Raw genomic sequence first — 24,869 nt, 5'->3', positions numbered from 1 at the left:
CCTTCAGAGGAATATTTCTACCTGCTAGGGGGCAAATTTCTAACAGACATTATGACATAAGCATAATACAACAGCACATACAGTAAGTAGATCTGCGTGCTGAGGGGCGAGTTGCAAAACATGAAGGCACGGAGGGCATGGTGATAATATTCAGTGCTCAACGCCCTCTGAGTTGTCAGGTGTGAATTTCTTGGCGAGTAGTTACTCCACATGGTGGTTGCTATTTTGGAAAATGTATCTCAGTTGCTGGGTTATATATCTGGATGCAGACACTTTAACTACTGCTTCTTGCTTTCTCAAATATGCTTGAAAATGCACCATTTGCCCGCTATGTTTTCAAACTTTTCTCAGGGGAAGAACCCACCCCCAAAATCCCTTTATGATGGTGTGCTCACAATGCTCGCTTGCCACCAGGCGCTTACTCGATCTTTTATGCCCCACCACTTTCAAATGTCACCAGCCACCACTGTGTAGCTGTGTGTGTGTGGCTCTGTGTGGATAGCTTTTTTGTAGGTGGCTCTGTGTAGTGGCTCTGTCTGTGTGAGGGTGGCTCTGTGTGTGGCTCTGTGTGGGTGTAAATGCAATAGGTCATGAATTTGCGAGCGATTAAACTATTGGCATTGTAAATGACAGCCATTTATTTAACAATTACGCTATTGGCAATGTAAATCACAATGCCATTTTTTATGATTTAAAAAGTCATGAGCAATGCCAATAGCTATACCTTTAATAATGCAGAGACCATTGCATTGTAAATGCTTGTTTTATTTAGCTTGGGGAGCCTGGAATTGTCAGATTTGCCTCACTTGTAGGAGTGTGACAGTTATTGTGTTACTGGACAGTGGCAATGGGCAGTGCAAGCGGAAGTGGCCTCCTGACTAGGGCCCTGCCACATATTTTTAAACCAATTAAGCACTGAGACAGCACAAAAATACAAGAACAATAGGCTGAAAAATGCGATCATTTTCAGTAACCTCCTCTCGAATCTCTGTAATACAAGTGAATGATAGAGATTTCGAAGTTATTTAATATGGAAAATGCATCTTACCAAGTGCTAGTCCTAGTGCAAAATTAACCAGCATTGGCATAGCCAATAGGTCTTGCCTTTAGGACCTTTTAATTGTTTAGCCATGCATGCATCAGTTGATGTTGTAACAAGGATATTGTGCTGGATAACTACACTTATAAGGTCCCAAAGACGAGACCTATTGGTTATGGCGATGCTTGTTTTTTAATGCACTTCACTGATGCACAGGTTTTACAGATTGTGCCGAAGTACATGTCCTTGTGCAGTGTAGTACACTCACCCTATCCTCATAAAAACAGGAAATGCAGAGATGGGTGTCCCACATGCCACCCACATTTTATTACTCACAGTAAATGTTTATTTTCCTGCTTTTGAATTTCCAAAGCTGTGCTGCCACTTCATGAAGTAAAAGTGATGGGTGGGGAACACTTTAAATGGTCTTAGCCACTGGTAATTACTCGGGCCATATGCAAATCTGGGTTGATCCATTAGGAACTGTGCAGCCTGGACTGCCAAGTCCGATCCCCTTGAAACAAAAAAAACACAACAAAAAACGAGATATAAACTTATATTTTGTCTTCGAAGCCAGTAGTTTTCAAATGTCATTTAACTGAATGAATGTTTCGCCAGCCTGCAATTTAGGAAGTGCTGTGAATTCCATAGGCCTTGATACTTAGCATAACTTCCATTGCTGTTTCACTTTTGTTCTCATCAATAACACAGAAATCAGCACTCCTAGTTAGTTATTTGCTGTCTGCATGTCTCCCAGGGCGCTCACGTTTTGTAAGCTAGGTCAGCACTCTAGTTCTTTAGTAGATGAATCTGGACTGCTAACACTGTGCATGACACAATCGGTGTACTGTGTATTGTGAATCTGTATGTCTGGCTATTGTAAAACCGTATATATTTGCTTTCTACAAAGATGAAGCCAGCCTTTCTTTTCAGTTTGGCTAAAGTCAGCTCGGCCAGTATTCCATGTTGGAATTGGGCAGCTGTAGTAATGAGGCAGGAAACTGGTGATGTCTTCAGTATATTTATTATAGGCTACATGGAAGAGGAGCCAGCTAGAAGGCAGCCAGCTCTAACAGACACCAACTCCAGGGTGAACAATATACATTCTATTGTTACTAGGCATCAAACATTCTAAATGGTACGAAGTCATTACAAGAGCTAGTTAACACATAAAATAAGATATAATGAAAATGAGAACCTTGAGTTGAAGGAAACACAACACAGATTATTACATTACCTTCCCTTCTTCTTAAACAACAAAAAAATTAAACTCTATATCTTGTGGGTTACACAATGACCCAGGAACTCCTCTTGGTATTCCCTTGGACTGATTCTGTATTAACAGGAGAACTCCTGGAGGATAGATGAGGAATAGAACCTTGAACTTTGGCAACCTTGCTTGGGTAACACCAAAACCCCATTCAACCTGAACAGCATTTCCCACCAACTTAATTACTTTGACCGGTGGACCAAATTTGCTTTCACCTTTTTATTGACAAGGTAAGATTTTTATTTTAAAATTATCACCAACCTTAAGGATTGAAGTCTTAGAACCTCGGAGGCAAAACACGTTTTTTGCTTAGCTTGAGTAGAAGAGACCTTACCTTTCACAATAGACATCAATTTCAAGACATCTGACTCTGTATTTACCCACTTAGACATTCGCCCAGGACCAAAAGAAGTATTAGCCTGCCTTCCTTGTATCAATTCAAAAGTAGACACCTTGGTGGATGAATAGGGGAGTGGTTCTATAAAACCATATCCTACTGTTCAGAGCTTTCAAAACATTATGGTTGCTGGCTTTAGCCCATTTTACAATCTCCAACACGATTTATCCTTTCCACAAGTCCTTTCCCTTGGATGATAAAGGGAACTTTTCACATGTCTTACACCAGAAATAGACCAGAATGATTCAAAATCTTTACTAACGAGCTGTTTGCCATTCTCAGAAAACAGTATGTTGGAGGCATATGGGCTGCAGATGGTACATTATGAATAGATCGCCATCTGGTGTTGGGCTCGGATGATTGCACTTGTTTTTCTCTTGGAGAGTCTTTTGTAGATTGGTGACTCCTCCTTTGGTTGCTAGTGCGCATGGGCATCGGCTCCATCCTTAGATCCAGATCGACTTCGGGAAGAAGTGATATTTCGGCGCGTATTCCCTTTCCAATTCGACGGTATTGTTATCGAACGAGATTGCATTTCCATTCAGACGCGTTTCGACTCCAACATCAAAGAAAAACTTTAATCTACATCGACGAACGAGATGCCTTTCTCGACTTAGTCAAGCCCGGAGTCCATGGAAAGGACTCCATTTAAGAAATTTCCAACGTGTGGTGCGAAGTTCCCACACAAGGACCTACACGAGGTGTGCAATCTGTCTATCACCTGAACACTAATCCAGGGACTGCGAAGCCTGCGCAGCATTCTCCTCCAAGTCTACAATTAGAAACCGTCGAGCTAGAAGACACGAGGTTTCGAGAATGCAGTCGGAGGCAATCCCGGAGCTGTTCGAAGACCAGTACCTCGAAGTACTGTCCCTTATCAAAAACTCACTTTCTCACATCACTGGCCAAATACAAAACAGCAATCCTCGCCGCAAAAACCACCCATTTCTCAACAAAAATAACGTCTGCTGAAAATAAACCCAGGGAAATCTTTGGCATAGTGAATGACCTGGCATTCTCAGACCGAACCTCACCCCAAATCCCTCCCTCCCAGCTTCTTTGTGATCAACTCAACACCTATTTCTTGGATAAGATAGTTACCATCAAGGCCAACATCCCACCACCCTCGCCTGCTTTTGCTGATCCCTTCCCCCCCCCCCCCCCACCGTTCAATGCCTTCTCACCTCCATTCCCCCCCTCACTCAGGAATCATTTCTGGAGATACTTCCCAAAGTGAAGTCGGGGTCTCCAGCGGATGTCTGCCCGGCACGAATCTTGCAGCAAATTTACTCCTGCTGTCCTGAACCCCCCCCCCCCCCCCATCGCCTTCCTCAATAGCTCCCTACGCTAAAGGCAGCCACCATAGTACCCATCTTAAAGAAAACTGGCGCGGACCCTTCCATCTCGGCCAACTACCGCCCCATCTCCCTGCTGCCCTTTCTGGGCAAGGTGATGGAACGCCACGTCACCGCGGTACTTAGCGCCCATATTGAGGCTAATGGGGGGGCTGGCATCCCGCCAGGCTGGCTTCCGTCCCAGACATTCGACCGAATCGGTTGTGGTCTCAGTCTTAGACAACCTCAGAAAGGGTATGGATGATAACAAACACCAGGCACTGGTCCTCCTTGACCTTTCCGCCGCCTTTGACACGGTGGACCATACCATCTTACTTTCCCGTGTCAAGGCGTCCGGAATCGGGGGATCAGCTCTGGTTTGGCTCTCCTCCTTTCTGAGGGACCGCACCCAGGCGGTCCGGCTAGGCGACTTCACTACCACTCCTCTCCCTGTCACTTGTGGTGTTCCCCAGGGATCCTCTCTCTCTCTCTCCCTTACTTTTCAATCTTTATATCTTTCCTCTTATCTTCGCACTCCAGCAGCTGGAGGTCACCGTGTACAATTACGCGGATGATCTCCAGCTCATCTTTGACCTGTCCTCTTCTTCCCTCTCTATCTCTAACTTCCAGTCAACAATGACTTTCATCAGGGACTGGATGAACCACAACCACCTTAAGCTGAACCCGGACAAAACCGAATTGGTTCTCACCGGTGGTTCATCCAGCCCCTGGAACTCACTCTTCTGGGCCCCCCTCTCTTGGTCCCGCACCCTCCCCCTCAACCACGGTCAAAACACTGGGTGTCAAAATGAATAATCAGCTCACCCTCCATTCACAAATCAGCTCCGTGGTCTCCTCTTGTTTCCTCACTCTCCGAACCATCCGCTCTGTCTCCCGCTTCTTCTCCCCTCAGGCACTTAAGATTATCATGGCCGCCCTGGTGATATCGCAGCTGGACTATGCCAACGCTCTCTATCATGGCATCCCAGCATACAGCCTGCGAAGACTCCAGACGATCCAGAACCAGGCGGCCCGGCTGGTCTATGGCCTCCCACGCTATCACCACTCCACCCCCCTTCTCAGGGAGCTCCACTGGCTTCCCGTAAAGGAACGCTCCCTTTTCAAGACCGGCTCCATGGTCTTCCAGGCCCGCCAGGGCACTGCCCCGCCTTCATCTCTTCATTAATAAAACCTTATGTTCCCGCAAGAGAGCTCCGGTCTTCCTCTAAGTCCCTTCTTCAGATCCCACGCTTCACACGCAAAAAGTGGGGTGGGTCCAACTTTTCCACCCTGGCTCCAACATTTTGGAACTCCCTCCCTGACCATCTCCGTTCTGCTACCCAGTATCTCTCCTTTCGCAAAGATCTAAACTTTCCTTTTCAATCAGGCCTTCCCCGCTTAGTTTTCCATACCTTTCCCTCTTGTCTTTTCCCTCAGCTGCTGAACCCCCCACTAGCGCCAAGAAACCGCATGGTGTACGCTGCGCTCTAGAAATGTTTTAAATTAGAAATTAGAAGAGGAACACGATGAACAGTCGGGATCGGAAGTGGACGAGTTGTATGTCGAGGAATTCGACGTTCAACAAACCGTGAGTGACGACGTCCCCTTACCAAAAAACCGACCCTGTGCGGTAACGACCCCGCCTTCGAGCCCGGTCAAACCGCTGAAAAGAGTTTCCGACGCCCCGCCTTCGGGCCCGGCAATGAAACCGAAACTCTCGGCCTCCCATGTCGGATCCGAGAAACAGTCGACATCGACTTAGACACCGAAGCTCCATGCAAGGGAAAGCTCTGCATCGAAACATTCCATGTCGAAACCGAAACATGCTTCGACGTCGGAAGACTCACTCGACACCGAAAAAATTTGAATCGAGCAGATCCTCTGTGCCGAAAACACCGAACATTGACGATCGGAAGCAAAGGCACCTTTCAGAACTAAAGACTTCGGTACCGACACAGGAGCAGCAAACAGATCCAAAACAAAAGACTTTGTTTATAGATCCACAAACTGGCAAAGTAGTGACATAATTACCAAAGAAGAGGAAGAATGAACAGCTAGATGACAAAGCTATTCCTACTAAGAGAACAATGGGGACAAAAAACTCCTCCTTCTCCTCGGCCTAGAGACGCACCCTCTTCTCATATTCCTCACACTATGCCAACTATTCCTCCACCTTCTACACCAAGACCATCTACACCTCAGACAGATGTAGACAGTGATACAGGGGAGGGAGAACCTCATGGGGATGATGACACTATCCCAGATGAGGAAGACCCATGGGAGCATTATGACGCAGGGTCAGATGAGGACAACGACCTAGAGTTATATCCCTCAAAGCCTTCACCAGCTGATAACACAGGTTTTGTACAGCTAAATAATAGAGCAGCAAAATACCATAAGGTAGATCTACATACAGAACCTCAAATAGAGGAGTTCCTATTAGAAACACTACCAACTTCACAAAGGACATCAGGCACTCTACCTATGCTGAAGGGTCTTCTCAGTCACACAGCAGACCTATTCAAAGACCCAGTGAGGGCTAGGGTGTTCAACCCAAGAATTAATGAAAAATGTAAGGCGGCTCCAAAGGACCCAGTATTTATCAAGGGACAGGTACAGCTAGACTCGCTTGTAGTTACAAACGCTCGTAAAAGAGCGAACTCATCTACAGGAGAAGCACCTCCACCTGATAAGGAGTCAAAATTAATAGATGCATCGGGAAAAAGAGTAGCATCACAAGCGGCAAACAGCTGGCGCATAGCCAATACACAAGCGCTACTTGCACGCTATGATAGGGCGCATTATGATTTAGAAAAGCTCATCACACATCTTCCCAAGGAACATCAAAAAAGGGCAGATCAGCTTATACAGGAAGGAATGATAATAACTAACACTTCCATTAAGTGCGCCTTAGATGCGGCAGACACTGCAGCAAGATCCATCAATACCAGTATCATGATAAGAAGACATGCATGGCTTAGGGTCTCAGGGTTCAAACAAGAAGTACAAACATCTTTATTGAACCAACCTTTTGATCAAAAGACACTTTTCGGCTCCGGTACAGATGAGACTCTAGAAAAGATGAAAGAACACAAACGGCTAAGTCAATGGGAGCATTACAACCGCCAACACAGAGGGGTTCCTTTCGTAGATCCACCTATAGAGGGGGCTCAAAGTACAGGAACAAGTCAGCAATCTACCTCTTTTACACCAACATCACCCAGAGGTAATTCAAGAGGCAGTTACAGAGGTAACAACAAGGGTAGAGGTCGCGGAAATAATAACCAACTCCCCAACCCCAAAACAGTGACTTAATACAACTTCCCCCAGATCACATAACACCGGTCGGGGGACGTCTATCACAGTTCCTACCTGTCTGGGAAAACATCACATCAGACAAGTGGGTGAGACAAATTATCCAACATGGTTATTGCCTAGAACTCACAGCTACCCCACCAAACATCCCCCCCAGACAGCGTCCAATGAGTCAAAACCATCTGACATAGTTAAAACAAGAAGTACTATCACTGTTAGAAAAGCATGCCATAGAGAGGGTTCCAAAACATCAACAAGGGACAGGAGTATACTCTCTATACTTCCTAATCCCCAAACAAGACGGGTCTCTAAGGCCAATCTTAGACCTCAGACCTCTCAATGCATACATACTCGGAACATTTCCACATGGTCACGCTTCAACAAGTACTTCCTTTACTGAAGAAAGGGGACTTTCTTTCTACACTGGATCTAAAAGACGCTTACTTTCACATCCCAATTCACAAAGCCCACAGGAAATACCGAAGGTTTGTAGTAGAAGGACAACATTATCAGTTCAAAGTCCTTCCGTTTGGGGTCACAACGGCACCAAGGGTGTTCACAAAATGCCTAGCAGTGGTTGCATCACACGTAAGAAGACAAAAAATACATGTCTTCCCTTACTTGGACGATTGGCTAATAAAGGCCAAGTCACAAGAAGAATGTCTTCACAACACACAGACCATTCAATTGCTGCACCACCTAGGGTTTACAGGTAACTACAAAAAATCCCACCTACAACCAAACAAGATTCAACAATACCCAATCCAATCAGGATACAGACAATGGTCACGCTGATACAAAGATTTCAACCACAACACTCACTACCAGCACGAGTGTTTATGCAGCGGTTAGGCATGATGTCCTCCTGCATACTGCTAATACCATATGCCAGGCTACAAATGCGTTCACTACAGGAATGTCTAGCGACACAGTGGAATCAGGCTCAAGGTCAGATTACAGATCTGGTGTTGGTAGACGACCGTGCGCATCGCTCTCTGAAGTGGTGGAACACAACAAATATTTCCAAGGGACGGTCGTTCCTAGAGCCGATTCCACAACAGGACATTTGGAGATGGGCCATTCCTCAAAGATCTATCTGTTAGCAGAACACCTACCAGGAGTTCAAAATCAGATAGCAGACATCCTAAGCAGAGAATCAGAACAAGTACACGAATGGGAACTGCACGACCAGATACTGCAGCCATGCTTCCAAAGATGGGGGCAACCAGAGATAGATCTGTTTGCCAATCATCAGAACGCAAAATGCCAACTTCGCATCCAGGTACCCACACCAACAGTCCCAGGGCAATGCACTATGGATAAATTGGTCCAACAAATTTGCTTACGCTTTTCCCTCTCCCACTAATTCCATTAGTGGTTCGGAAACTGCAACAGCATTCAATGACAATGATACTAGTAGCACCCACATGGGCAAGACAGCCGTGGTTCACCACGCTACTGCAACTCTCACAGGTGCCACATCAAAAGCTGAGATTATTACCCATGCACCTTACACAGAACCATGGAGAAATAATGCACCCAGATCCCAAACAATTGAACCTAGCGATCTGGCTCCTGAGGTCATAGTTTGGATACTTAGATTTACCTCCAGATTGTATGGAAATCATTAAGCAAGCAAGACGTCCCACCACCAGAGCATGCTATGCAGCAAAATGGAAGAGGTTTGCTGTATACTGTAACAGTAATCACATCAATCCTTTGGACGCATCCACTAAACAGATTATTTGCTATTTACTACACTTGCAGCAATGCAACTTAGCATATACCTCCATCAGAGTTCATCTCTCAGCTATAGCGGCGTACCTACAAAACAGACAACATCTTTCACTGTTTAAAGTACCAGCAATTAAAGCTTTCATGGAAGGACTCCAGAGTCATTCCACCAAGACTGCCACCTTCCCCAGTCTGGAACCTCAACATAGTACTTACCAGATTAATGGGACCACCATTTGAACCTATGCATAGGTGTGAAATACAATTCCTCACATGGAAGGTGGCCTTTCTCATAGCTATCACTTTACTCAGAAGAGTAAGTGAATTGCAAGCGTTTACAATTCAAGAACCATTCATGCAGTTACACCAAAACAAAGGGGTTCTTAGAACAAATCCAAAATTCTTGCCTAAATTAATTTCAGCATTCCACATCAATCAGTCAGTGGAACTAACGGTCTTCTTTCCAAAGCCACAGACGCTAGCGGAAAGGGCCCTACATACATTAGATGTCAGAAGGGCAATATTGTACTATATAGAAAGAACACAAACTTTCAGAAAGACAAAACAGCTATTTGTGGCGTTTTCTCCTACACATAAGGGCAATCCCATCTCTAAAGCAGGCATTGCCAGATGGATTGTAAAATGTATACAAATATGCTACTTCAAAGCAAAGAGGACATTAACTGTTCCTCCTAGAGCTCACTCTACACGTAAACTAGGAGCATCTATGGCATTCTTGGGAAACATTCCGCTAGATGACATATGCAAAGCAGCTACCTGGGTTACACTGCATACCTTCACAAAACACCATTGTGTAGATGTGCACACAACAAGCTAGAGTGGGTCAAGCTGTATTAAGGACTTTATTTCAGACTGTTGCAACAGACACAGTTGACCACCGCTAGGGAGAGAACTGCTGTATAGTCTATTCATAATGTACCATCTGCAGCCCATATGCCTCGAACGGAATATGCTACTTACAGTATGCATCTGTTCTTGGCATAGAGGGCTGCAGAGTGGTACATGCCCTCCCAGCCTCCCCGGAAACCTGTGTCTGTTCCAACACTATCTTATTTAGATACACTTACATGGGCATTCCTATCTGTATTCTATCATACTACTCCATCTAACCCTACTATGGCAAAACCATCTAAGGATGGAGCCGATGCCCATGCGCACTAGCAACCAAAGGAGGAGTCACCAATCTACAAAAGACTCCAAGAGAAAAACAAGTGCAATCATCCGAGCCCAACACCAGATGGCGATCTATTCATAATGTACCACTCTGCAGCCCTCTATGCCAAGAACAGATGCATACTGGTAAGTAGCATATTCCTTCTGGAAACCCCTCCCTAGACCAGACATCACTCAAAAAATCCACAACACTTTTGGTATCTGCCTCCTTGACAAGCTTGTACTCTGGGCACTTTGAGGCCTAGTCGGCAAGCATATATGGTCCCATGACATCCACACCAAGTTTAACCCAGCGAAGTTTTAAGGGATTTGTCAGATGACCTGCAAACACACAGTTCACCACAAACTCCTCAATCTCTGGATCCATTCCAGGCCACCAAAAAGTATCCTGTATGCGATGTTTAGTAAAAGAAGAAACTAAATGTTCTTCATGGGTGCTTTCAATAATCCCTTTCCTGAATACATGTGGAGGAACAAGTGTCATTCCGCAACAAAATCCCATCTTCTAAAGAAATCTCATCCATTTTAGAAAATGGTTACAGTGAAGTGGAAAGTACTTTCTCGGCCACCCATTCCTAACAAGGTTACAAACTTCTTGACGGATACAATCCTTTCAAAATGCGGTTCTCCATTCATCTTCAGAACAAAACTTAAGTTCAGGAATATCCACCCCTGCAACAAGACCATCTTCTCAATCCTCTTTGATAAGATCAAAAAAGGAAATATCCTCTTGAATTTCAGTGGCAGGATAATGAGACAAAATTCGCCCTCCCATTCTTTCCACCAGAAATGTGCCTGCCATCAAATTGGTACTGGAGCAGTTTAGTAACCAGCCTCACTTACTCCAACTCCCACCCAAGAGATTAACAAGATGTTTATGATCAGTTTGAAGTAAAACGTTTTACCTATACCTATAAGGGGAACTTTTCGCAGGCCCAGGAGCAGGCTAACAGCTCTTTCTCAATAACTGAGTATTGCAACTCAGCAGCCCTTCAAACTCTGGATGCAAAACATGTAGTCTTCAAGACCATCCTCCACTTGTCAGTGGCACCAAGTCCTACTATACTAGTTAAACAGCATGGTAAACTGGGGTCAAAATGCTTGAGTACTGAGCTTTTCCCAAGAAGATTTTTATCTTTACCAAAAGCAGATGCACACTCCTCACTCCAAACAAACTTTTTTGAGGAGATTACTAATGGAACGAACTATTGTGGCATAATGAGGAATAAATCTCCAATATTCAGAGCCCCAGTAGAGATTTGACTCCAGTTTTATCAGTGGAAGTAGAAGCATTAGTAATGGCATCAAGGAGACCAGGTCTTGGTTTAACACCTTCATGAGAGCACATGACCTAAGTACTCCAATTCGGTACAAAACAATTTGCATTTTTCTAGTTTCAGTACACCACTATGTTGCTGAAACAAACTTAACACTTTGTGAAGAATGGAATCGTGCGAAGAAGCATCCTTTGCAAAAATGAGATCATCATCTTGGAAGACTAATACACAGTCAACTCTCTTAATGTTGTTCATCGCCCTCTGGAATGCCGATGCCAGTCCGCGGCATGCTTCAGTACTGAAAAGTGCCTAGAGAGACACAATCCCAGTTAGGGGACGGGAATCCAGATGTAACTCCAGCTGGTGGTAAGCACTGGCAAGGTCGAGCTTGGTAAAGAACCTAGCCATTTTAGTAGAAGCAAAGATCATTGATTTTCGGAAGAGGATGTGAGTCAACCAAGATTTCCGTTGAGAGATCTTAAATCAACAAATACCCGGAGTTGACCACACCTCTTCCTAGCAACAACCAGGGGAGAAAGCCATAGAGATGACTCAGCCGGCTCAGTAACCCCTTTCTCACACAGTTGCAACCATTCTTTTTCCAGGTCGTTCCTCACACTGTAGGGTACCCCTCTAAGTTTTTGTTTTACAGGAATGGAACCTCTTTAACAATTCTGTGCTTAAAACCATGAATTTGACCTAAATCACAACTAAAAACAGAGGGAAATGTTTCTTTAAGCATTTGAATTTCATCAGGATATCCTACAACAAGGACTCCCTCTTTTATTCCAGGTCTTTTATTCCAGGTTTAAGGATCATACCAAATAGGCCTTGATGGAACCACCTAAAATGTTAAGCCCTTTAAGTGCAACATAAATCTTACCTTTTATTTTCCTCCCTTTGAAACAAATCTCCTCTTCGAAAAATCCCAAAAGATCAATTTTACAACCCTCGTATGACAGAGGAGAATGATCTGGAGGAAGTAGAGGCTGACTCCCTTTCCAGGTCTCGATCAAATAGTTTTGCATTATCCTAGTTATTTTTGCACCAGAATCCACTAAGTTTCATATTCTTGCTTCCCATAGTAATGTCAACAATATGATCAATGCATGGCCCTGGATCTCCTTCAATGACCATGTGTGAACCAGGGGATTCACTAATGTTAGTCAGTAACAACTGAAACTACCTCAGTCAGAAGAAGAATCTGAGTCAATTAGGCATACAACAGTTATCTTTAGACCTTTTTGACCTTTCAACTTTAAATAAACCTTCGCAAAATGTCCAATTTTTTTTTAACAATAATTACAGATCACATTAGATGCGGACAACATGCACCTTTAGAATGAGGTGGGTTTCCACATCTCAAACACATTAGATTCCCACATTAATCGATGTTCTGGACTTGGTTGACTTGCTATGGGTGTTAGTATTCCCTTTAAAAGATTTCTTGACAGATTTCCCGGAAGAATTTAGGTTTGACATTTACTGGTTCTAAAACCTTCTTCTCTAATTCTTTTAAAGAAACCATAGAAATTTCTATGCTCTTGGCTTGTTTAATAGTATCATCGATAGACTGATCACCCATAGTGAGGTTTTTGTCTATACAATGACATACAAATTGGTCTGAGTTGGCCTATAAAGTTCTCAAACCTGCAGTCCACTGCCAATCTGTGTAGTAAGCCTCTACATCTTCACTTTCAGATGTTTCCTCTTAAAAAAATTATGCCTGAGTACCGTGAGACTTGGCTGTTTGTTAAAACTAAGTTTGAGTTTTTGTACAGTTTCTCTGTATTCATAGTTTGGTGCACCTTCTTGTGGTAAATCTGGTAAGAGTTTAAATACAGATCTCCCTTCAAATCCAAGAGAATGCAAGAGTAAACCTTTCTTTCTATTAGCACTAGATCTAGCTGCACCTATGGCACCCAGATAAGTTTCAAAGGTACCATGCCAAACCTCCCATCTGATAGCCAGTTCTTCAGGGGTGTCCAGAAACGCCGAAGGAGGATTGACAGACGCCAAGGTGCACATTTTTAAGACTAAAAATGAGTAATCAACAAAAGAATGCTAAAGAAAATGGAATGTGTCTCCGTAGGAGGATGTACACAGGCACAAAATGAAGAATTGAAATTGAGCAGGTTGAAGAAAAAAATTGGCTTCGGAGCATCGTTGCGGGTGTTGATGCTGAGCAGATGGTGGTGTCACCGTCGAGTGCACACGCTATGTGACTGAAGTGATGTGTGTATCACTGCGTGTAATACACAGGAATTGTAGAAAATCGAAACTGTTGGAGGTGCAAAAGGTGTACATCACCGTAGGATGTCCACAATATCAAGTCGAAGGTTTGGAAATGAGCCTGTTCGAAGATTGCTCCCAAGCGTGATGACTCATCCCGTTGCATTGGAGTAGTACGTCACAAGGGTGAAGTCCAGTCTGCATAGATGCGAGACAGCAGGTAACTAGGGAAAGAGCGCTGCGGGTGGATGTTGTCAGGTGAGAGAACGTTAGTAAGCTCGAGGCAATTGAAAAATGCGCGAACTGTGCGGCGCAAGTAGTGAGGATACCAATATGATAAATTGTTAAATATAAGATATGCAAACCACGCAGAGCAATAAGGTGGAATTAGGTGGGTAGGATGATGAAATAAAACGCCCTCCTGTGTCAGTTGAAGTCACGAGTCCAAATAAAAATAAACTTCCATGTTGCTGAAGATGGATAAAAGCACTGCTGTAGGTAAATGGCTCTTTTGAAGAATAAAGGGAGTGAGGATGTCCTTTAGAAGATGCACAGGCTTGACTGTAGGTAGAGCTCAGATGTGAGATGGCTTAATTGCAGGTAGATCTCAGACATGAGATATCTAGCACGCTGGGTGGTCCATGTAGCCAGGATCATCGCCAATCAAATGTAGTAATGAAGCAGGAAACCTGTGATGTCTTGACTATATTTATTATGGGCTACATGGAAGAGGAGCCCGCTAGAAGGCAGCCAGCTCCAACAGACACCAACTCAAGAGTGAACAATATACATTCAAATGTTACCAGGCATCAAACATTCTAAAAGTAACAGACATTACAATAACTAGCTAACACGTAATAAATAAGATAATGAAAACGAGACCACCTTAAGTTGAAGGAAACACAACACCGATTATTACAGCAGCCCGCCCTTCTTGACTAGTGACTAGAACAAAGATCCAAAAGTGAAGCAAGTTTTTTGCAAGTTAGTAAAATAAATTGGAGGAGCATGTGCTGCGAAGTTTGGGATTTCCTAAAGGTCTGCGTTCAGTCACAAGAATGGTTTCGTATTTGAGTGCAAGGGCGAACATGGCCCTCTAACAAAGTTAGGCGGTAGGAACCACCTCCCGCATACGTTATGTCGATGATGGAGGGAAGTTAGTTGGAGGGCTGTTAAAAATGGAACCTTAATGAGGATACCGAAAAGCGGGGGGGGAATGGGTGGAGGGGGGATGGAGGGGAGGGGGGTTGATGCCCGATCAATGGTGTACAGAATTTGTTTGACCTGCTCCTGAGTTGTTAAATCTGCACAACCCAGCAAAGTTATGAATGTGTTCAATTCAGACGTCCAGCACTTTCAGGATTGGAAGAGATTAGATTTGCCATTGATTAGTTTGCTAGGCTGATTACGTTTGATTAGAGTAGACCTTAAATGGACCTCGAATCAAAAGCTAATTCTGGAAATCTCACTCAGTGCCAGGGTTTGGGGTGTGGTAACAAAAAGTAATGGGTGTAGTAGAATGGTGGGAAAGCGCAAATTGGGACATTGGAAATTCCGGAGAGTCTTGTTGGACTCCCACTGGTCGATTCTGGGGCACCCTTTTAAAGTCTGCTTGCCTGCTCCCCCTCACCATTGACATATTTTGTTAGGCATTGACTTTAACACTCCTTTCTTGCTCCAAGCTCTTATGTTGAAATTGGACCTGTGGTGTTTATCTTGCGTCCTGTGCTGCTATTGACCTTTCTGCCAAAATACACTTTCTAGAATTGTCATGGTGTGCCATATAATGTTTTCCAAAACATACAATGATCTTAAATCTGCTGCAAGCCAAATGTACTCAACATTTTGAAAATCTTCCTTTAAATTACAGAATTAACGTTATCAGTCATCTAAAGATTATACATTTTGATTTGAGAAATGTCTTCTATCGTTACTCATATGGTTTCAGATCACAAAGATTTAGTAGGCCATCCATCTGTAGACTGGATAACCTCCAAATGCATTCCTATTAAACTTAAACCGTGTTATTCCTTCCCCTCTGTGCTTTTGTAGGCTAAAGCAAGTGGGAAGAAACTTCAGAAGGTTCTTTTAAAGGTGTCACCGAGAGGAATTATTCTGTATGACAGTGGAACTAATGAAGTGATAGAAAACGTCACAATATACAGGTATGTCACAATATACAGGTATGTATTTGTTGATTATAAATTTTGATTAAACTGGGTCACTTTTCCCACTTGCGTATAAGCTAGTTTATTTCTAGAGAAAGGTTGCTTGTAACCAGGTGGAATAAAAGTATAGCATACAATTGCATTTAAATGAAATGCCTCAAAATGGCAACTTTGCGGATGTTAAGAAACCAATCCCACTAATAAGCGGAGGTCATTTTTCTAGACCTGTTTAGTTCAGCTCTAAAGATGATTTCATTTTATTAAGAGGGTGTAACTAACATCTTTTCCTAATTTGGGGCTTTAACTGGTATCCTGTTACTTTATTGGATTACTAATGGAATATTGCTAAAAGCCAATCCTTGCAACGGTCTTTGCGTCCCACCTGTTGTGAAGCAGCTACTTACCAGGACTTTCCCAGATTATAGTCTTGGCTGGCTTGTTTATCTCCCTATCCCTGATACAGAAGCAACAGCTCTGCACTTGGCACTTTTTGGTTCACGATCTCCTGCACTTGCTGCAGCTTCAAGGGGCATATTCGAAACTTTTTGCCTCGGGATCCCTTGTACTTTTCATCTTGGCACTTGCACCCAGAGTCTAGGTGCAGAGCGTGGGTCCGTGTCCTCAGTTAATGCAAAGTAGTTTCATTGGGCCCTTAAAGGAAGATGGAGCCCTGAACAGAATCATAATTCCATTTGTACTGTATTTTGGCTAACTTCTGGGTGCCCTCTTGGGGAGCCCACAAACCCTGGGTACCTTTAGAATCCCCATGATGTTGGAAGAAAAGGACACATGTGGCGTGGATACCTTTATGTGGTCAAAGTTACAGGGGCCTAAGCGTAAACTACCCCAAATAGCTTAAAAAAAATAGGCTTAGCAGAATAGTTTCTTAAATACCTTTTCAGAGTCACCTGTGCAGTGGATATGCAGGTGCTGCCTGTCACGGTCAGACTGGACTGTGGGGGCACCCGTTCAGGTGATGGGTGTGGCTTCTATCCTGATGAGGGGCAGGTCAGCTGGAAGTGCCCAACTAGCAGCTGCCAATTATGAAGTTGTCAATGGGCAGCCTGGGCAGTGTGCGTGCATATCACATAACAAACAGGTGTCCATGCTGTTCTGCAAATCCTATTGCAGTGCCGGTAACTACAAGGACCACAGTAGCTGTGCAGTGATTGCCGAGGTGCTGCCTTCATGGGTATGTGCACTAACGAATGAGGCCGCTGTTGAGAGCCTTCACATACGCTTGGCGGGGCTGTCTGAGGATCCGTGCACGAAGGGAGATGTGCACAGGCTTCATTTGCACATGCTACCTTTGTTTCTGATCGGCTAGACCAATTACGTTCTGCCCAGTGGTGGAGCTATTGACTGTTAATTGGGTAACTAAGTTTAATACCCGAATTACTTTATTTTCACTCCGTGCATGCTTCGATTGTTATTTTTCTATCACAATGTAAGCAAGTACTATTTTGAACACCAGATGGCGAATACACCACAGTTCATTTTTAATGTTTTTTTTACTTTCAGGATATCATATTGCACAGCAGATAAATATAACGACAAGGTGTTCGCATACATCGCACAAAGTCAGCAGAACGAAAGTTTGGAATGCCATGCATTTCTCTGTACGAAACGGAAAGTGGTTGGTATATTCTATCTTTATAGATTTTGTTTTTCTGTGTGCAATTGCACATTATTTTTATATGCAGTATATCTATCAAGGGGTTTTGTATTCCTCTTTAGTTTGTGCTGACTATTTGTTATGCCTAATTTGTACTGTTGGTTGGTTTAGCTTTCAGGTGTGAATTTGTGTACTTTTGAATTGGGTCTATCCGTAAATAACAGTGAGCTGTCCTGGTGATCCAACCAATTTTGTATAATAGTTTGTTTGGAGCTTATTTCCAAAAAGAGAGCGTTTGTTTGCACACCCTTATTTAGATACTTGACATTGTGGCATTGAGGAGCCAAACTCTTTAAGGTTCTTACTTATTGATCATTCCAATAAGATGAGAATATGGGCGACGAGCCACATCTGATCGTAAGTTTTGCTTTAGCCAAGTTTCGTTGTTGAAAACAGCTCAATGTGGGAACCTAATTTAATTACTTAAATTTGTTTTTTTGTAAATCCACTAACTTTTGGGATCATTCAACAGCTTATTAAAAGGTGTGTTCCTGTATTTTTTTTCCAACCAATTTCAGTGGCAGCACTGTTTGTTTTGCTTTGTGCACGTTTTCCCAAGTGGGCTTGGGTGTATCCTCTGGTCTTCCATGATCTGAAAAGGCGATGAATGTTAGAAGCCGGAATCTGACTCCTCATGAAACAGCTGGGGCCTTATTACGAAAGGTGCCCCGGGGGCGCAACAGGCGTTTTTCGCCTGCTTTGCATGCACCCAGGGCACTTTATTATAGAAGGCGGCGCAGATGCTTTTGCATCCCCTTCTATAATATCGATGGCACGGGTGCACTTAAGTGCCAGTGCCATCTTCAGAGGGTGTTCCCTCATTTGCATAGGGTTGTACCCTATGCAAATGAGGGAATTCCTTTGAGTCTGCACCCGAGCTACATTATAGACGCAAGTGCAGAGTCCAAGAAGCCCTTAGGAGGTGCACTGACAGTGAGCCATTTAAAAGGTGGTGCACGCTCAGCGCGCCCACTGAGAGCCCACCCCCCCCCCCGACATCCCCTTGTAGGTATGAGCAGTCACTGACTGCACCCGCCTGCAAGGGGATCTCTAATCCCCTTTGAAAGTGCAAGTGGGTGCTGCCTGCATTATGAAAAACACAAAGCGGCTGCTCTGTGTTTTCACATGTATGCGCTGTCTTTGCGGCTGTCCTGGGAGCAGCACATACATCACAATGTGCATTGTCATTGTTTGCACCCACCACACCTTTTGAAAGGTGTACCGGGCACAAATGAACATGTGTAATATGGCCCCAGGTGTGGTAGTTAATTTCAAAACCGGGTCTGGACCCTCCAGCCGGTGGTGTTATGAGGAAAGCTTGTTAGTTCGCTCCCATGGCATTGACTTTGATGGGCAGGCTACCCTGGAAACTATCAGGCCTTTCTTGATTAAGGGCATTCAGGGCAGCAGCCTCCAGCCTGGCTCTGCCATGCCTCATTGGAATTACCCAGAACAGTTCAAACACACCCTTTACTTTTACTTTACTGTCTTTAACATGATTTTGTTTGTCTGCAGTAGGTTAGTTAACTACCAATATATCAATCCGTAATCTTGTAAAGCGCAACTACTCACCCCGTGAGGGTCTCAAGGCGCGAAGTGGGTGGGGCAAGGTCTGCATTTCAGTTGAAGAGCCGGGTCTTGAGGTCCTAACTGATTTGCAGCTCCGATGGTGATAGCGTGAGGTGCAGAGCCAGGGAGTTCCAGGTCTTCGCAGCAAGGTATGAGAAGGATCATCCTCCAGCCATGGTTTTGCGGATCCGTGGGATTGTGGCCAGGGGCTGTTGAGCAGAGCGAAGATGTCTGGTGGGTGTTTAGGAGAGGTTGTGGTGGTGGAGGTCTGAATTTCCCATGTTGTGGATGGCTTTGTTGGTGTGCATAGCACAGTTCTAATACTTCATAATAACATTGCATTTCCTAACCTTATAATTTTTTTTTTTTTAATAAAACATGTCTGTAAGCTGCAAAGAAACTTTTATTATTCAAGCAGGAAAACATTAGAAACATAAGACATTTTGAAATATGTTTTCTGTTCTTTATGGCAAATAAATGCAGCTGTAAGACCGTTATGATTAGTGCTCTGTTTAAGTGATAACATTTTGCCAGCAGCAAATTTGATGTTACATGCTCAAATTTATGTAAGGCAAATGAAAGGCATTCTACTGTTATCTGGAAGGTCCAGTTCGTCGAGCAAGCTGCATTTCTACAATCCATTAATTTTAGTTAGCTGTCACTGTTTTCTGCACCTTTAAATGTCATGTTAATTTAAAACAAACTGTACATTATTGCAGCACACTTTTAATAATAATTGTCAGTTAAAAACACACATTCTATTAAGAGGAATCTAAACTAGTCAGTCAAAATATAAATTATATTTTGTGCATGGTTAAAGGCCTTTGACTAGCAAGCCTTGTTTTCAGCACCAAATGTCTGCATATCAGGTTTGAATCCCAAGGCAGATTGTCATTAGTAATGATTAATTTTCAGGATTCTTTCATGCTAAAAAGCAGGGACGTTTTACTACGTGTCATTTTATATATGAAAACCTTTCTGCAGCAGTTTTAAACTCCATATAATTTCGACTTGTAGACAATATTAGAGTTGAAGCTTAGAATAAGTTATTTCCCACACGCGTGTATTTAACTTTGTGAATAAGGCTCAACAGATCTCGGTTAATTAGGCCATTATTAGTTTCAGAGGTTCATGTTTGGGATTAAATATTACTCTAAAAAACATTCATCATTTACCAAGAAGGGTGTAAATCCACTTTTTATATGAAGAAAGGGACGATTGTGTTAAACACTTGACTATGTTTTACTGAGGGCCAGGCCGTCTAAGATCTTTAATTTTTTTTAATCCCTCTTGGTGTGAAGGAACAATTAAGTAATTGTCTGTTTATAGGTTAACACTATACAAAGTCGAACTATCAGTTCTAGTTGAATGTATTTAAATGAGCAAACTGGGTCTCAAGCTGGTTCGTATTCATCCAATGGTTATAATCTAATTTCTATTAGTTTTTAATTTCAAGATTTGTAATTAATACCATTATGTAGACAGAATTAATTCTCAATTTCTCTGCAAAAAGTTGGATGCCAGAAGAAAGTTTTTTTTTTTTTCCAGAAAGGGATAACTGCAATTATGCCCATGCATAGATTTAATTTCATCTGAAACAAAATGGTAAAAAAATGTTAAATAATTGTTTATATGATTTGCTTTGCCATCAAGGAATAAACATAAAGTAAAGAAAATTCTCTTTGTTTCAGGCACAGGCAGTTACATTAACTGTCGCTCAAGCTTTCAAAGTAGCTTTTGAGTTCTGGCAAGTTTCAAGAGAAGGTGAGTGACATTTGTTTTTGTTGTTCTCAAATTAGAAAAACGTCATGACCGTTTATGGACCCGAAGATCTGATGGGGTCAAATATTGATGTATTAGAGGAAAATATATGTTTTCACCATGATAGGTGTTCCATACAAACTGTTTGGCCTTACCTTATCTTTTTAGGTCCAGCATTCAAGGCCTCTTCTATAAACTTTAGTATATACTTGTGTATGTACTTTGTGGGCTCTGGAGATCAGCCCTAGGACTTGTCTGCTTCCGCGTAGGGACTTTATTCTGTTGAACTGCCTCTATTTAACTGTCTTGATAGAACATGACCAGCAGAGGTCAGTAAAATGCCAGAATCACTCTAGCATTCTCGAGATTCCAGTCCATAGAAATTGTCTTCCACGAGCACCCGTAGACTATTTGTTTCAAATCTTGTCTTTTCGAGGATATTACCCCCAAAAGGCCCCCATTTTATATTAAAAACGGTGCTTTGAACTAAACCATTTTATAGCTGAAAACTAATATTTCCCTCCATGTGTTCCCATACCTGCTGTGTCCGTTTGGTGCTTATTTCCCTCCTTATTACAGAACAGTAGATGTTTCAGCACCCAGGCTAATTTGCTGCATGGCTAAATACATATATGGTCCCAGTGGCGAGACCGATTGCATTGCTAGTGCTTGTTTTTTCTCTATTGTGGATGTAAAATTTACTGACTTATGGTAACGAGTTGCACCTTTGTGTTGATGAGTAATAGGCTTGCGAGTGTGGTTTGTGCTGAAATTGTGACCAATCTGTTACTTCAAAGTGTTTTTTGGGTCATAAAAATGCCTCATCTCTCCTCCCAAACAAAAGGCCAGATCTTTGCTCTTTTTGTTTGGAGAGTTAAGGCCCTTAATGTTCAATGATAACATCTTTAATCATTTAGTAACAGTCATGATAATTCTTAGATGGCAGAGTGAAAGAATCCGCCCTTGACAGGTACCCCTGTGGAGCTCCTTAGCCCTTGATAGGTACCCCTGTGGAGCTCCTTGTCCCAATTGGACTAATAACCAGTTTCAGAGATCAAAACAAACTGAGATGGCATGGTGTGCAAAATAATGATGGGCTGGGATGCAGCCTGAGTAATTACCAGTCACTGAGATTAATTCAAGCATTCCATCCATCACTTTGTGAACATTCTTAGTAACTCCACAATAACCAGAATATGTTCCCGCTTACCATTGAAGGCCTTTATAGGGTCTTTGTGAGATTTCAACTTAACCTTGCTTCATCTTGGGTGAGGGCATTCAAAGCCTTTAAGATTCTTTCCAACGTGCTTCTCTTTAGACCTGCACCTTGACCTGAAAGCGGTATAATTTTGCTAGAATGTCTTTGGTTTCCCTTCCTACTCCAAACTTTAGGCCTATTCTGTGCATCCCGTTGAATGATCAGGATGTGGTCATAGTCTGCCATTGCAAAAGAGGCATTTCATAAAGGTTTCTAAATCTTGTCCTTCTGATCTTTCTCAGCCCTCTCCCTTTTATTTTCCCTGTTTGCACAATTTTCAAAGTAATCTTCATTTAATTCAAGTGCATCTGTATGTTTTTAGAAGAATCACTAGTAATGTCTGTGCGGATTCCAAATTTTAAATTTTGTTTTCCGTATTAAGAATTCTAGCTCCCACAGAGTCAAACTCTTTGTCACAAGTTACATAATTATTGAGAGAAGAACAAGAGGTTTCACAAAACCCCTAAAACTTTTCCTTTAGTGCTGTATGTGGACCATTCTCCCATCAGGAAACTAGTATCAACACCATTGATCAAGTGTGAACACTGGTAGTGGCCCATTATAGTAGTGAAAGCACTGATCAATGCTCCATGTGTTCTTCAACTGTGCCACAGGCACTTCTGCACTATTTGTCATGAAAGTGATGCAAATGTTCTTGTGAAATGAACCTGCATACAGCTATGCCTCCCTTAGTTTGGCTGAGGCTTATTCCAAGTGTAGACTAGACTTAAAGTACATTCAACTCAGATTCTTAAGGCTGCTTGCTTGGCATATACGGATTGCAGCTGTGCAGGATCCAAAGTATTGTACTTAGTAACTTTCAGCTCCGCTTCTCTGACTGCTGACTTCAGAGGTCCGGTGAACCAGAGGGATATCAAAAATGGATGCAAGAATGCTTCTCCATTCACCAGGCAGGATGGGAGAAGTTGGAAGGAAGCCCACCAGATAAAACGATTTACGATTCAAATCTCATGAATCATCAAATGTTTAATTGTGCTTATGCTCGCCTTTTTAAATGTAAATTATTCTGTAATGACATTAAAGCTGTCTGAAATTTGCCGTCCTGGACATTTCATATCCTGCATTCTCAGGCAGTGGTTTTTGCTAGTGCACATACCACTTGTTCGGGTTCCTCTCATTAAAGCTCTGGATAACTTTAAAACCGTTCCTCTGAAGGTACTTGATCCCTCTTCAAATGAGTCGTTTTTTCCCCTACTAAAAGACTTTAAAACGTTTTTTTCACTTACTTTTTTGCACAGTAGCTCTTCCTGCACGTTTGGTTTCAAGATCACGATTTTAAGATGACCATCCTACTTGCAATTTTGTTTCAGTTGTTCGTTCATTTTTGTGCAAAGTGGAATATTGGAAATTTGATGGGAAAGCAGGTCTTGTGTTAAAAAAAAAAAATCAAAAACATGTGTTCGTGGCATTAATGGCAGACTTGAGAGCCTTATTGGCCACAAACAGGAATCGCTCACTTACCCACAAACATTAGGGGGATTTTCAAACCTGACCACTCAGGTGATTATGTTTATAGAGTTGTTCTTGTGGACCATGCCAATCACCAGAGCCCAGCACTAATAATACTTCAGGATCTCTTTTTTGCATATGAACTTGTATTTCCTCTTATGGACATGGAAGCACAATAGAATATGATAGATGAACCCGAAATAAGAATGATTATACCTGCAAAACACTTCAGCTGTGACTTTGTGGTCCGAATTAAAGGTTAAGCTGATTTCGGGTATTTAGTTTTTAAAAATTACAAGATCTTTCCGATCTTTGGTTGAACTGTATGGTATGATCACTTTTAGATCGTAGATCTACAATAAATCAGGGTCTGGGACATTTGAATAAGAGCTGAAGTTACTGTTACCATAGTGATACGTCATGATGCTATATGAATCGAAGGCTAATGCATTTTGCTCCCATACACCTGAAAATTGTTCTAAAAGTACATTATGCTTATGTGGGTTGGTTCTCAAATTATCACATTATTTTTGTATCTTTGGAAACCAGCGGGCATTGGAGCTGTGCACCCAGTCTCCGGGCCACATTACTTCCTACATAAATGATATTCTGGAAAACCAAGTTATATTCTTGAATCTTACGTGTGTGTGTGTGGTGGAAACTATACGAATACCCAAAGAATGCTTTCATGGTACTTTCAATTTCCTCCCCTTACCACCCCTTCAAAATTGTGTTTGCACTCCTTTGCCCACTGCCGCAGTCTCCTGCCAAATGTACTTTCAGTGAGTTGAGCGGCAGCATGTGCTCTCATCCCGCACCTGTCCACTGCCAATCACCAGAATGCATCAGTGAAACCATTTTCCTTGGCGTCGGAAGCTTTTTATTCAGTTTGTTGTTTGTTGTAAAGAACATATGTGCTATGAAGCTTTGTCTTTCAATTAGTGCGCTAGTGAGTTTTGTTTTCATACTGGGAGTTGTGTAGTATCACCTGAATGTATTTTCAGGTCTGTGGCCACAGCAATGTTGGTGTGTAGTGGTTTAATTTTTGTAATAGTAGACTGATTTGTCTTGGTTTTGTTTAAAATATTTTTCCAAACGAAATAGTCTTTGTAACCTGTACACTTCATAGGAGTGTGCTGAAAGGCACATACGTGTAGACAAAATGCACATCTCAAC

The 24,869-nt window shown here is 42.7% G+C and overlaps 1 protein-coding gene across 1 annotated transcript in view; it reads left to right on the top strand.

The window, feature by feature from the left end:
• The window catches only part of LDLRAP1 (low density lipoprotein receptor adaptor protein 1), a 331,488-nt gene that overhangs the window by 165,638 nt on the left and 140,981 nt on the right, over positions 1-24,869 (top strand). Inside the window, exons 3-5 of the mRNA XM_086957685.1 lie at positions 15,845-15,957; positions 17,482-17,596; positions 20,896-20,968. Of these exons, the coding sequence (XP_086813811.1) occupies positions 15,845-15,957; positions 17,482-17,596; positions 20,896-20,968 (301 nt within the window). The remainder of the gene's footprint in view (positions 1-15,844; positions 15,958-17,481; positions 17,597-20,895; positions 20,969-24,869) is intronic.

Source organism: Lissotriton vulgaris, chromosome 2_1 (assembly GCF_964263255.1).
Source record: "Lissotriton vulgaris chromosome 2_1, aLisVul1.2, whole genome shotgun sequence".
NCBI classification, from domain to species: Eukaryota; Metazoa; Chordata; class Amphibia; order Caudata; family Salamandridae; genus Lissotriton; species Lissotriton vulgaris.
Note: the sequence above shows the minus strand (reverse complement) of the source record. Positions and strands in the feature narration are given on the sequence as shown.